This window comes from Nyctibius grandis, chromosome Z, assembly GCF_013368605.1.
Source record: "Nyctibius grandis isolate bNycGra1 chromosome Z, bNycGra1.pri, whole genome shotgun sequence".
Classification (NCBI taxonomy): domain Eukaryota; kingdom Metazoa; phylum Chordata; class Aves; order Nyctibiiformes; family Nyctibiidae; genus Nyctibius; species Nyctibius grandis.
Window position 1 is genome coordinate 12,836,030 of NC_090695.1, and position 12,191 is coordinate 12,848,220.

The 12,191-nt window shown below is 34.9% G+C and overlaps 1 protein-coding gene across 2 annotated transcripts in view; it reads right to left on the reverse strand.

The window, feature by feature from the left end:
• Positions 1 to 2,332: 2,332 nt before the first annotated feature.
• Positions 2,333 to 12,191, reverse strand: part of FYB1 (FYN binding protein 1) — a 46,164-nt gene continuing 36,305 nt past the window's right edge. For both annotated transcript variants that reach the window (XM_068423491.1, XM_068423490.1), the window contains 7 exons: positions 11,749 to 11,780; positions 10,610 to 10,679; positions 9,109 to 9,211; positions 8,619 to 8,781; positions 3,660 to 3,693; positions 2,490 to 2,521; positions 2,333 to 2,374 (listed from right to left, as the gene is read on the reverse strand). In XM_068423491.1, the coding sequence (XP_068279592.1) occupies positions 2,352 to 2,374; positions 2,490 to 2,521; positions 3,660 to 3,693; positions 8,619 to 8,781; positions 9,109 to 9,211; positions 10,610 to 10,679; positions 11,749 to 11,780 (457 nt within the window). In that variant the 3' untranslated portion in view covers positions 2,333 to 2,351. The remainder of the gene's footprint in view (positions 2,375 to 2,489; positions 2,522 to 3,659; positions 3,694 to 8,618; positions 8,782 to 9,108; positions 9,212 to 10,609; positions 10,680 to 11,748; positions 11,781 to 12,191) is intronic.

The following is a 12,191-nucleotide window of genomic DNA, read 5'->3' on the forward strand; positions in this document are numbered from 1 at the left end:
AGTAGTTTTTCAGTATGTAGTACCTTATAAATACATTTCAACATCCTGTAATGATCACATTATTTTTGATCTGTGCAAACAATGCCCAGATTTTTAGCTTAAAGTATCTTATGATTATTTATTTCTTTTGATGATTTAATGTATCATAAGGCAAATTTGAGTCAGTATAATCAGTAAGGAAATGCAGTACCTACAACACATCAAGGCTAAGAACATGGAAAAGATATCCAAAATATATGACCTAAAAATCTCACAAAGAATAAAATTCTCTTCTTTTTCAGGGGTACAAAAGAGGTTTGTGTTCTGCTAAAATCCCTTAATGGAAGGTAAATTATATTCAAAAGGAAAGTTCCTTTGTTGGTCTTGCTGCAACACATGAAGTTCTGCTACCAGTTAAAACTCAAACAAGACTGGCACACATGTTAGAATTTAACACAAATGCTTTTTGAGATAGTTAACTGTGTAACGCATGAAACTATTTATCATTAACTGACAAGTGGTTATGTAGTTCTCAATGTCCACATTCCCTCTCAGTTCTGTGGTATATCACTAATTTGATGCAAATACCCTCTTGAATGCCCCTGAAAAATAAATAAACCACCAGTAGCAACATAGCCAAATAGCCAGACACATTCATTGTGTTTAATACACAAGGTCATGTTTTAAAGCTGGGTGCTGGTGCTGATGTTTACACATAAAATTGGTATTTATATGCCTGGGTGCTGGTTGAATAGCAAATATGGAACAGGAAAGTCAAGTTTGCATATAGCTTTTCAGTGTATTATCAGTGATTTTAAATACCGTATAAAATAGCTTATAGGTGATTATCTCTACAGTTAATTTTATGTTTGATATCCCCATAGCATTATGCCTCCTTAGAGATTTACTGTATTTGAACCATCAATAAATGCACTTGTGTAACATGAAATCTCAGCTCCACTGAAGGTAAGACCAAAACTCAACTGCCTTCAACAGAGCCAAAATTTTTTCAAGTTTATAAGCTAAACTTGCAACCTTGCTACATTGCACTTGTTTGCACAGTGTACCTTAGTTCCCTTCAGGATTATAGGAGACTTGATTGTCAAGAGGACTTGCTTGCACTGATCCAGACACATTGGTTATTACAGGCTTTTGATTATCTTGCACTACAGCAAAAGCATGACACGTTAGAAATACATGTTTACATGTTCCATTTTCTGCATATGCTCACCCTCTTTGTTGGGAGTTCACTGTAAACATCTTTTGATTTCCGGTGAGTTTTGATATACAAGTGCAAAAGAGATATTTATTATTATGATTCATCCGTTCATTTTACTTTGATTTGCTACTTGCTCATTCAGATAATTGCATCACCAATGATCTTTAAGAATAAATGTTGTTTCTACAATGGATAAGCATGGAGATGTTTCATTTCTATGCTCTCATTTAGCCAAGTCATTGTAAAATATAGTACTTAGTAGAAAAAGATATTATCAAAATGGTATGATAAATATACATATATATTTAATCTAGAATCTATTAATCTATTTCTAACCAGTTTATCCTAAGTTTATAGGTCCATTTTAATGTCTAAATTACTATAGTGACAACAACAACATATCTTCAAACTAAACAGAAATTAAATCTTAACCTAAATATTCTGAATATATTTTGAGCAACACTAAAGTAGTCTTTTCTATGGTTTGTATCTCAGAGTGATGAATTACTATTTTACTATTAATATTAGACAAAAACTACTTAGAAAATGATGAAATAAATCTTAGAAAATGGTATTCTATCATTAGTACAATCTAGAAGAAGAAACTTCAGCAATAATGGTACATGGCTGTACATGTCAGTGTAGCCAACGCTATTGCAGTTGTAATGGCAGCTCAGCAATGTATTGTCTTGTTTGATGTCCTGTTTTCACAACAGGATGTTATCCCCAAAGGAAGCGTTTCTTTTCAGAACGCTGTGCTCCCCAGAGTGGCAGTCTCTGGGGTTTAATAGACCAAAAAAAGAGTAAAACCTGTTCCCAGGGTTTGTTATCCTCAAACTGGCCTTTTTGGGTATAGATAATTGGAGAACTGTTTTTACATGGACTGTCACAAATGAGGAAAGGTATTGGAAAATTATAACCTTAATTTTAGCTCATATTCCCTCGATTTTAATTACTTAGATAAATGGTACAAATGTAATACAAAGCAAGGGACGACAAAACCGTGAAATCCTAAAAAATGTTAATTGTACATTTAGAAGAGTGCAACCGATTAACTTGTAATCAGCTTTAGTGACTTCTCTTGCTTTCACAGTTAGGAAGTCCAAAATAGATTTTGATCTCAGTGAAAATCTTACTTGCATAGAATTCTGCATCAGTCATTATCATAGATGCAATCTGAAATGTAAATAAAATGCAAAAATATTAGTATTGTGTAGTACTTTGACTTGTGGCTAAAGTTATTTGGTGTAATTGAATATAGTTATTGTACTGTTTGAAATGTTCAGCATACCATCACCAATTTCATCGTAAATCTCTCCGTCACTGTAAGTTAAAAAAAGAAAAATAATGTATTAAAAATTGAGACATCAGAGATATATATTACTATTTGCATGCAGATACAAAATAGTGTAGCAGTATGGTGCAGACATGCGATCAAATAATTAATTTGCTAATTAGGGAAGTGCAACCTTTGTGGTAACAGAACAGTGGTAACAGGTCAGGTCAAAGGATTTTCAGTGAAGGGTAGAGCTGGCTACATTTCTTTCTAACATGAAAGGCTTGCTTTATTAAAAGTTGTTTTTTTTTTTTAAATTAAGTTTTTAAGTAGGTATTCTAGCAAACTCATAGAGGTGTTTCCATGAAAAATGAAATACTTACTGTTTTTTTTACGTGAAAACCAGAAAAGATGAGTAAGAAAAATCAATATGCCCTTGAAATTCTTTCTTGTTTCTGTACTTGGCAATGCCATAATGGTTTTGGAGGAGCAGCTTTTTAGATAATGAATTTAGGTATTGTCTATAAATGATACATGCTCCATGAATAGGAATTTTCAACATATGTCACTTAGATACACGAACAGCCCCATGGAAGCCAATAAGGCTATTTATATATATGTTAAACGTATGTTAAGTGTTTAGAGGCCTCATTTCTAAAAGTGACATCTGATTTGATATTTAAGGGTCTAACATTAAGCCCATTGAAAGAAATGGAAGGGCTTTGTCTAACCAGAGTTTTGGATTAGAACCTAAATGCTGAGCTCCATGCAATTATTTGGAGCAACACTGAGCCAAATCTGCTCAATCCCAATAAGACTGAAATAAAAATAAACCTAAAGAAAAATTGGTCCATTTTAGTTAAACATTTGAAAATTGCATCGGTACACTTAATCACATTAATGTGCAGTCAGTAGTAGATTCTAGTACCAATAATGCTTAATTTATGTAATTTTTTATGGTTTAAACCAGAGTTTATGGTTAAGCAATGAGGAATGGGGCCCTGGAAAATTTCCAGCATGGATGTATGTGATTAATTCTTGAGAACTCTAAACTCCATAAACATAACTCAATTTGCAGGACTGGAATGACATACTAAAATAATTACATTTCACTTTTATTTGACAAACAGTAGAACAAAATTGAGTGTTATAAAACATTTTTCAAAAAGATCACTTTGTACTTACTTGTCAACTAAATTGCTTCTCAGAACATAGCCATCTGTAAAATTGAAATATATATGTATTTAAGTTAAATATTGGTGTTATTTCTTCTGTTGCTAGCACTAGTGAAATGCAGATTTTGTCTTTTACATATTTCAGATGGAAAGACATAATAGATGGATAACAGTGTACAATGGATATGTACTTGAGGAAAATTTTGCTATGTCCAATTTTAGTTTTAATTATTCTTATCTGCTTGTTTAGTATAATGTGGTGCCTTAGATAGGGAATCACACTACTACAGTAGCTCCAAGAGCAGTTAGATGTCTGCTGTGCCAGGTACTTTACATATTCATAAAATGTCATTTCTCTTTTTTCATTGCAGTAGTTTCCATTGTGTACAAAACTAGTGCTGAAAGGAGAAAATAGTAATAGAGGTGATGCAAGATTAGGTTTTCATGTTATATTTTAGTTTCCTGTTTGTATGAGAGGGTTATGACACAGTATTAACACAAAATATAGTACAGTTCACAAACTATAGCACAAAAATGTGGTATAATAATAACCACACGGTAATATTTAGAATAATAAATAACAGAAATATGTACAGTTTCCTACAGGGACAAAAATGTCTTTCAAGATGTGTACACCAGTTAATTATCATTAACTGTAATTGTTTAAAAATTTTTAACTGTATCATATTGATAAGAACTGTTTATATAGATAATGGAAATACCTTAGAAAAGCTACTCACTAGTGAATTATTCTGTTATTCTTTTGCATTACTAATGAAATCAGATAAACCTACACATACTCTTCTTCAATCTATTTAATCTCTTGAAAAACTTACTTGCTATCTTTGGTAAAAGATATCTACTGAAATACTTGTCAATTAGTATAACATATGCAAGCACAGAGAAAACTGTAACAATAATTACATATTTGTAGGTAAACATTAGTATGTTGGTACAAAATTAGGACAGTTCTAACAGAGAAATGTGATCTTGTGTTATATTTGAAATTACTTTGTAAGTTTCCTTCTTTTATTTATTAGGAGGTTTAAATGGTCACACTAAAATGACAGTTTTTCAGTAATTCCTATATAATTCATATACAATTCTTAGGTTTTAGAATAAATTTACTAGCTTGACTTGTACAGTTCCTTGAATTCTTGGAGCTGCTACTGTTCCGTGTACTTAGAGGAACAATTATATAGTACACCAAGTATCAGTTTTCTGCAAGTATTTCTGGTGGTGATCCTTCAGGTCAGTCTAGCTGAATCCCCAGATTTTACTGTTTTAGCTTAAGGAGTTATTTCCTCCTTCACGTGAATTTTTCTTTTCTAACATACAAGATACGAAAGTATCTTTTCTTTTTTTAAATGCACAGTAATGACCACCTAAGCATCTCATGTTTTGTGTAAAGCCCTTTTTTCATCCAAGCCTAATTTTATTCTAACTGAAATTGCCCTTTTCAAGATCTGTAACTTCACTAGTAGAGGAAACGTTCCCTTGTAAATTGGCATCAGACACAATGAGCTAGTACTGTTCCCAAAAGCTGCTGAATTATCACAGTCTTCAACTGGCCAAAGTTTTGATGTATAAAAGTGTCCTGTGATTCCTATATGGAATACTGGAAAAGTTATCTGACAAGACTAATATCCCAAATAGTCCTGCAAGTAGTAATAAGTAACTAATTCTTATATACAGCTTTTCTTCATGAAGAAACATTTGCATAATTCATTTTAACTTGGTGTATTTCCATCTTAAAATAGGTAGATATCAGCTATTGCTATAAATCTCAAAGGTAAATAAGTTTTTTTCCAGAATATGCTGTATTAATTGCTATATATAAAGTAGATTAGCAATTTGCTCTGTGAAGACCATAATACATTAAAAAGACTGCATTTTTAAAGAAAACTTCTGTCCTCTGATAGAGGTGAAAGTTGCCTAAAAAGACATTAATTTCATATGATAACATTTTATTTGATGCTGATCTGCTTTAGCTTCTGTTGAAGACTTAACAGTTACATGAATGAAAAAATAGTTCTATGCATTTAATATTTGATTGCGGCTATGTAAGATAAAATTTGCTTCCATTGCCTGTATTTATATTGTCAGGGTCATGAAGATCTGATACTTATGTAAATTCTATTGTAACTAAAAATGTTAAACTGCAGATAACCTTCAATAGTCAAAGAACCCGGTGCTGCAGATTTTCAGTCACCTGCGTATTCTCTCAGGCTGATTGCAAGTCAATATACATAGGGAAAGCTCTGTCTCTTCAGGATATTCTTAGCCTGGTTGTCTTTCCTCAGATTTTATTATCTGGGATAAAGGCATGGAAATTGATTCTTTTTTAAAGATGTCATCTTTTTAAAATTCTTTTTTAAGCAGAGTCCAATAATTTCCAGGACTCCTGAAGTCTCATTGGGAATTATTTAAAATCATTTGGCTAATCTAATCTTCTCTGTTCCTCACACAAAATACGTGAAAGCAAAATTTCTTCGCTTACACTCATGGTGTACAAATACAGTGCTTGCAAGCCAGACATGCACGTGTCAGTCCTTCTACTACTGCAAAGCATAATCTAGGTTCTTCTGATGGTCCCTTATGGAAGACCCTCAGCCTGCAAACAGCTGTGCTTTACTTGGGGAGCAGAAGATTTGCCTGGGAACACTGCATTGAGAATAGTTTTTGCTTGCTTCTAAGCTAAAGGAGCCGAGACCAGTTCACAGGGCCTTTTGAGGCATGAAAGAAGTAAACATGTGTTGAAGGTCAGTTCTGAACACAGAGCTGAAAACGGGGAATGGTTGTTATGTTTTGAGCCCAGAACACTATGGGTTCTTCCCAGGATGGGTGATGAGTGCTTAGCGTGTGAATGTTGATGTTATCTTGAACTGCCTAGTCCGGCTCCTGCATTGTAGCAGTTAAATAGGGTAGCAGAATAACAATAAAAAAGCCTTAGGCCTTTCGGCTTCAGGCCCTTGCATCCTCGATCTGAGAGTCTGTGCCTTCCTTGCTGCCCACCGCAGTCCCTAGCCCCTAAATATGTGGGAGATACAGCCCCTGCTGATCTCACACTCTTTCAAACTTACTAATCCAAAATTACACGTCCAAAGTTTCGGTTTCTAACTAATTTATTCATATTTATGTGGCTTCCATAACAGGAAACAAGGCAGCAGGTCAGCCCACTCCATCTTGATTACTTAGCACAGCTGAAAGCTACGGCTCATCAGGCCAGCTGCTCTCTAATGCTATAAAGGAACCTTGAAGAGGACACGATTTACATTTTCAGGCACTGAAGTCTGTCTATATCCTAAGGTTTAATCAAAATCTATGAAAGTGAATTGAAGGTTTTTGTGTATTTCAAAAGGTACATCGGTCAGACGAAGGCAACAGTAAGAAAGAATTTGAGAAGGTAAATGAGAATCAGTTCCCTATTTCACTTTTGAAATTTCAAATAATCTCATAACAATTAAAATAAGTGATAGCAGAATACGATCCTAAGATCATCAGCCCTTGCTTAAAAAGGTGGGAAGACATAATGTAATTTGTAGTTTTGTTTAACTGCTGGTAGAGGCATGAAGCTATGGAAGTGCTTCGTAAGTTAATGATCAAATGGAAGAATTCATGTGCAAGAGAGTAATAAAAACACCTTTAATTGTTGATTTTCAGTCTATCTGGCCTTCAAAAGGTAAAATCATAGCTTCAAGATATGAGGAACTAGAGCAGCTAGAGCAAATAACCAAAACTGTCATGCGCTTAACTAAAGTAGGATTCAAACTTCAGTAATTAACGTGAAAATTCACAGAATTATATTCAGAAGTTTTCAGGGAGGATATTTTTATTTGTTTTGCTCTTTTATGTATAGCAAAGCAGTAGCTCCTGTCACTGCTTGAAAGGCTTTGAAGACTGTGTGAGGAAAACAGCCAATATGAACTACTTTCTACTTTGTTGTTAGCTTGATTAAAAAAATGCAGCATTGAAAGCTGCTCTTTGGGAAGTAGCTACACTAGTGCAATCCATATTTCAAAAAATGTATGTGTTGTTATGCAAGAAATTCTTCCTTACCCTTCAGGCCTGCCAGGAAGAAGGCTATATTCTGGACTGTAACAGTTGAGTACAGAGGGGAAAAATATTGGAAGGAAAGTGACTGAATCCCCTTCAGAGGTTTATGGCGTTGGACTGTCTTCTACATAGGTCAGAGGTAAAAACTAAAGGTGAGTGGAAGCATGCTGCTACTTTGAACATAGTCTGTTCCTACACAAAGTGAATTTTCATTAGGAGATTTGGAAAGTATTGTCACAGAAGCACATTAAGAAATTGAAACCAACAGTAGATGGTCCAGACTTCTCAAAAAATGCAAAAACTTCTGCCAATGCACAACCTGGCCAAGGGTTTCAAAGAAACCAAAAATGCAGCTCCCAAAACAAGCAGGCATGCCAACAAGGACATATGCCTGGATCAGCTGGGGGCTGAGGGGAAGACTCCTAAGCAGTTTTTCCCCCAGCCTATTTAAAAGATTAAACTCCATCTCTGGCAATCCAAAGTAAGGGTGTTGTTACTGATTTTTCCTTGGCTGCAATCAATGGGCAAGTGCTTCCCAGACATGCAGCAAGGATTTTACTTTTACGAGATTCTGAGAGATATCACAGCTATACTCTTTTCGGCAAATAGAGGGAACAGAAGCAACAAAAATATCTGCTAATCTTAGTTGATACAAAGCAAGATTTACGTAAGTTATCCTTTTTCTCACATTTGGTATCTCTTGTCTATTGGAGTTTTAGTTTTTTTAAGGCAAGCTGCTCTTAAAGCACAATAATATAATGACAATAATTTGCCTCTCGTCAACAACCAGGGAAGGAAAAAGACAAGTATTAGGCTCTGCTTTAACATGACAGGGAAGAGGGTTTTTTACACATCCTGACTCAATCATTCTCTGACAATTTGATTTGTACTACAGCTTTTTAATAACACTTACATCTTCCTTCTTCATTCCTGCACAGGACCTTGGTATCATCTGTACTTTCTATAATTTCAAGATACTCCCCTGGTTTAATTCGTAAGTCTTTAGGTCCCCATTGCCTCAGGGGCAAGTCTTGGGCAGTGGTGGTAGAGTAAAGAACTTTAATTTCACCTTCAAACTGCAAAAGTAAGATAAAGAGATGCTGGTTAAAAAACATCAATGTAAAGCTCATGATCATGCATTTTTTAGACAAATATATTCCCGTTTATTACTAAATTTTTGAAAATTTGGCAAATAATGGTTTATGTTATGTAGTATATGCCCATGCCTGCCATTTGGACTTACAAGTGCTCAGATCACTATTTTTACAAGTAGTAATACTTTACCTTTCCGAGGCAAAATAATGGATTATTTACAAATTAAAGGATACAAATGAGAGGACACCATACAGATATTTTAATATTTATATTTTATGTGAAGAAAACTTACTTTGAACAAAACTTACTTTGAACTTTTTTCGGAACTCTTCTTCTCTTTCTATCTTTTTACGCTTTTGTGCATCTTTGTCATCTGATTTACATTTTCCAAGGCTTGCTGTTTTTGATGAACTAAAATAAGCGGTTACAGGTAAAAACAAAATTAGCAACACATCTGAGGTGTTGACAATCTTTCTGATAATTTTAGTGAAAACACATTTGCCTTCATGTATGTTTTTTGTTGCTCTACAAAACTAATATGGATAATATAATACAGATTTGATTTCAAAAGAAATAAAAAGTTGGAGTTGTTTTTCCTATTTTTCTCTTTTAATGAGCTCCAATGTTAGTATATATCTATCACATAAGTGAATATGGAAAATTATTCAAAGTATCTAGCTGCTACAGCAATTAGAACTTCACATCTACCAAAAATAGTTTAGATAAATGATACTCATCACTTTAGAAGCTATAGGCAAGGAGCAATTTTGTGAAGTCTGTGTATCTTTGGGCAATAGGCTGAATAACACATGTCCCACTGTGGAGGCAGCTAGAACATCTTAGCCTTTCATACAGCAGCTATGTTAGTCCTATGTTGCCATAGAAGGCCTTGCTACACCAGAGTATCTGCATTACATGACCCATTTCAAGTTCTGTTGTTTTTTCCACATCCCTGATACTGTTGACTTGTGTCAATGAGCACAGAAGGGTTTCATGCCCTAACTGGCCTTCCTGATGCTGTACCTGGGAATTTAAAGTCTCACTACTTTTTGATTCTTCCTGATCTCTGTAGGAGTTGTGGTTGACAGTTTCACTGATGGATGAATGTATGTGTGTGTGTGAACTAACCTAGATTTAGGTTAGGAGGGCCATGTGTTTTCCTTTGGATATACAGTTCAAAGAGTTCTCTCTGTTTTAATGCCTCCAGACTAGGTTATTGTAGTGCACTCTGTAGCTCTGAGTGGAGTTAGTGACAACAGAATATGACATCTTGCAGTCATCTTCACAGATGCATCTGTGCTCATAACACATCTGTGCTCCAGAGACGGCCATAACTCCCTGGTCCAGGAACAAAAGTTTTCCAAGCTGAACTTTACACCTCCAGATGTGTTTCATACTTACAACACAGGGCACTGTCTCCTTTTCTCTTAAAATACTACCGCAGCTGGGATGAAGTACTTATCCTAACAGTGCCCAAATTTTGATAGGAAGAGGACTGCGTGCAGAGAATCTACAATGAAGTACCTTCAGGCCATGCATTCATTTCTACTTCTTGTCTGTCATGGACTGGATTTGTTGAAATTCAAAGCATGCTCATTTATTCTATAGTCTAATTATTATTTCAATCTGAAATGGAGGCAGGGAGCATTCAACTGCCATTGTCAACAATAAGGTTAGGAGAACTACAAAACCTGACAACACCAAATAAAGCATACATTAGTAGCAATCTGCCTCTAGTAAATGCTTTGGACATGTTTCACAGTGTATTACAGATTTCTAATCAGGGGAGTAATTCGCATTTTCACTTGCTTGAATTCAGGCGGTGGAGGAGGGAAGTCTGAAGAATCTACGTCATCATAAACATCATTGTCTCCACAATCTGAAACAATAGCGTTTAAATGAATGGAAAATTATTATGCGATCCTTGAGTAGTGAATACATTGTGTTACAATCTATGGTAATGTAGCTAAGTCGACAAGAAATTGTGGCAAGTACTGTAGCCATTTATTGTATATAGTAACTGTCAGTTCTCTGTTTTGCACAATGTACTGGGCAAAACAGACACCAGACAACCTTTTCAGAATAAGACTCTTTATTAATAATAGGTATTCACTGATATTTTAATCTTCTTAAGCTGAAGCAAGTTTTAGCACATGTTGGCTAATGCAATAGCCTTTAATCTTCATTTTAATTAGTCCATTTCCCACCGTGTTGCATCAAAGTATATTTTTGGGGTTTGGTGTTAATGTATACTCAAGCACTTCCATAACACTCTGGTCCATGCAGCGTTGCTTAGAAGTGGATATGAATCACATGTATGTTAGTTTTTAGGCCGTCTTGCAATGCCAAAACAGTGAAAAGAATTCTTACCCCAAGAATATACTTTGAATCACATTCAGCACCTTTGTAGAGAGGAACCAATTGTTCAACTCATCATATCAATGGCTAGAAAAATCGCGGTAGGAGATAAAAGGTTTAGAACTCGGTTCAGGCGACAGCCTCAAAAACTGTAAGATCTTGCTTTTTATTCCATGGTTGAGCTGATGTTTATGAGCATATGTCATCTTACAAAGACACTGCAAGTGATAAAAATAGCAACAAGCATATCTTTTTACTTTTGAAGTCTTGCATTAAGTGTTTCTTTCCAAGAGTATCTGTTCATACTCATGTCAAAAAAAATGACCTAGTGGAAATCTCACATAGAAAAATCATGACTTCTTAAAAAATACATTAAATTGTTTTCTAGAGAGCTTGCAGTGTATTTGTATCTCGTTGTCTGTAGCCAAATCAGTCACAATAGTTGAAATTTGTTTGCTGGAACTGGGCAAGCAATGGGAAATCTTGTTTCCATCCTTGGACGTATTTTTTGACTAGCGTGTAACAGAGTAATATATACAGAAAAAGGACCAGGAATCAATATGGAGACTGAACAATAGGCTATTAATTACCTTTTCTAAACTGTTTTGTTGAAGGAGGCATGCTGGAAAAAAAAGATGCTCATTAAGTATTTATATCACATTAATAGGCTTTTGCATAATTTAAATAATTTAAAAAACTTGCACCACAAGGGCTCCAAGCAATCTCTAGACATTTTGAAGCTCTGCTGACACCATCAATACTCATGGACTAAATGTATATTTACCACTGAATCACAGTAAGCTGTTTCAGAACTGAATGAGAGAAGATGGTGGTAAAAACACCAGTTGCTGATCTAACCTCTAGGCAAGATGGGTAGAAGATAATCTTTGCTTTTTTCTGTTTCTCTTTATTCCTGAAATTCGGATTAATGGGACTAGATTTACCAATTTATCTCAGCTACATTGTGCTGATGAGCAAAGTCCGTTTTTACTGAGGATACAGCAAACTTACGTCACCGGAGTGGCACAAAGAT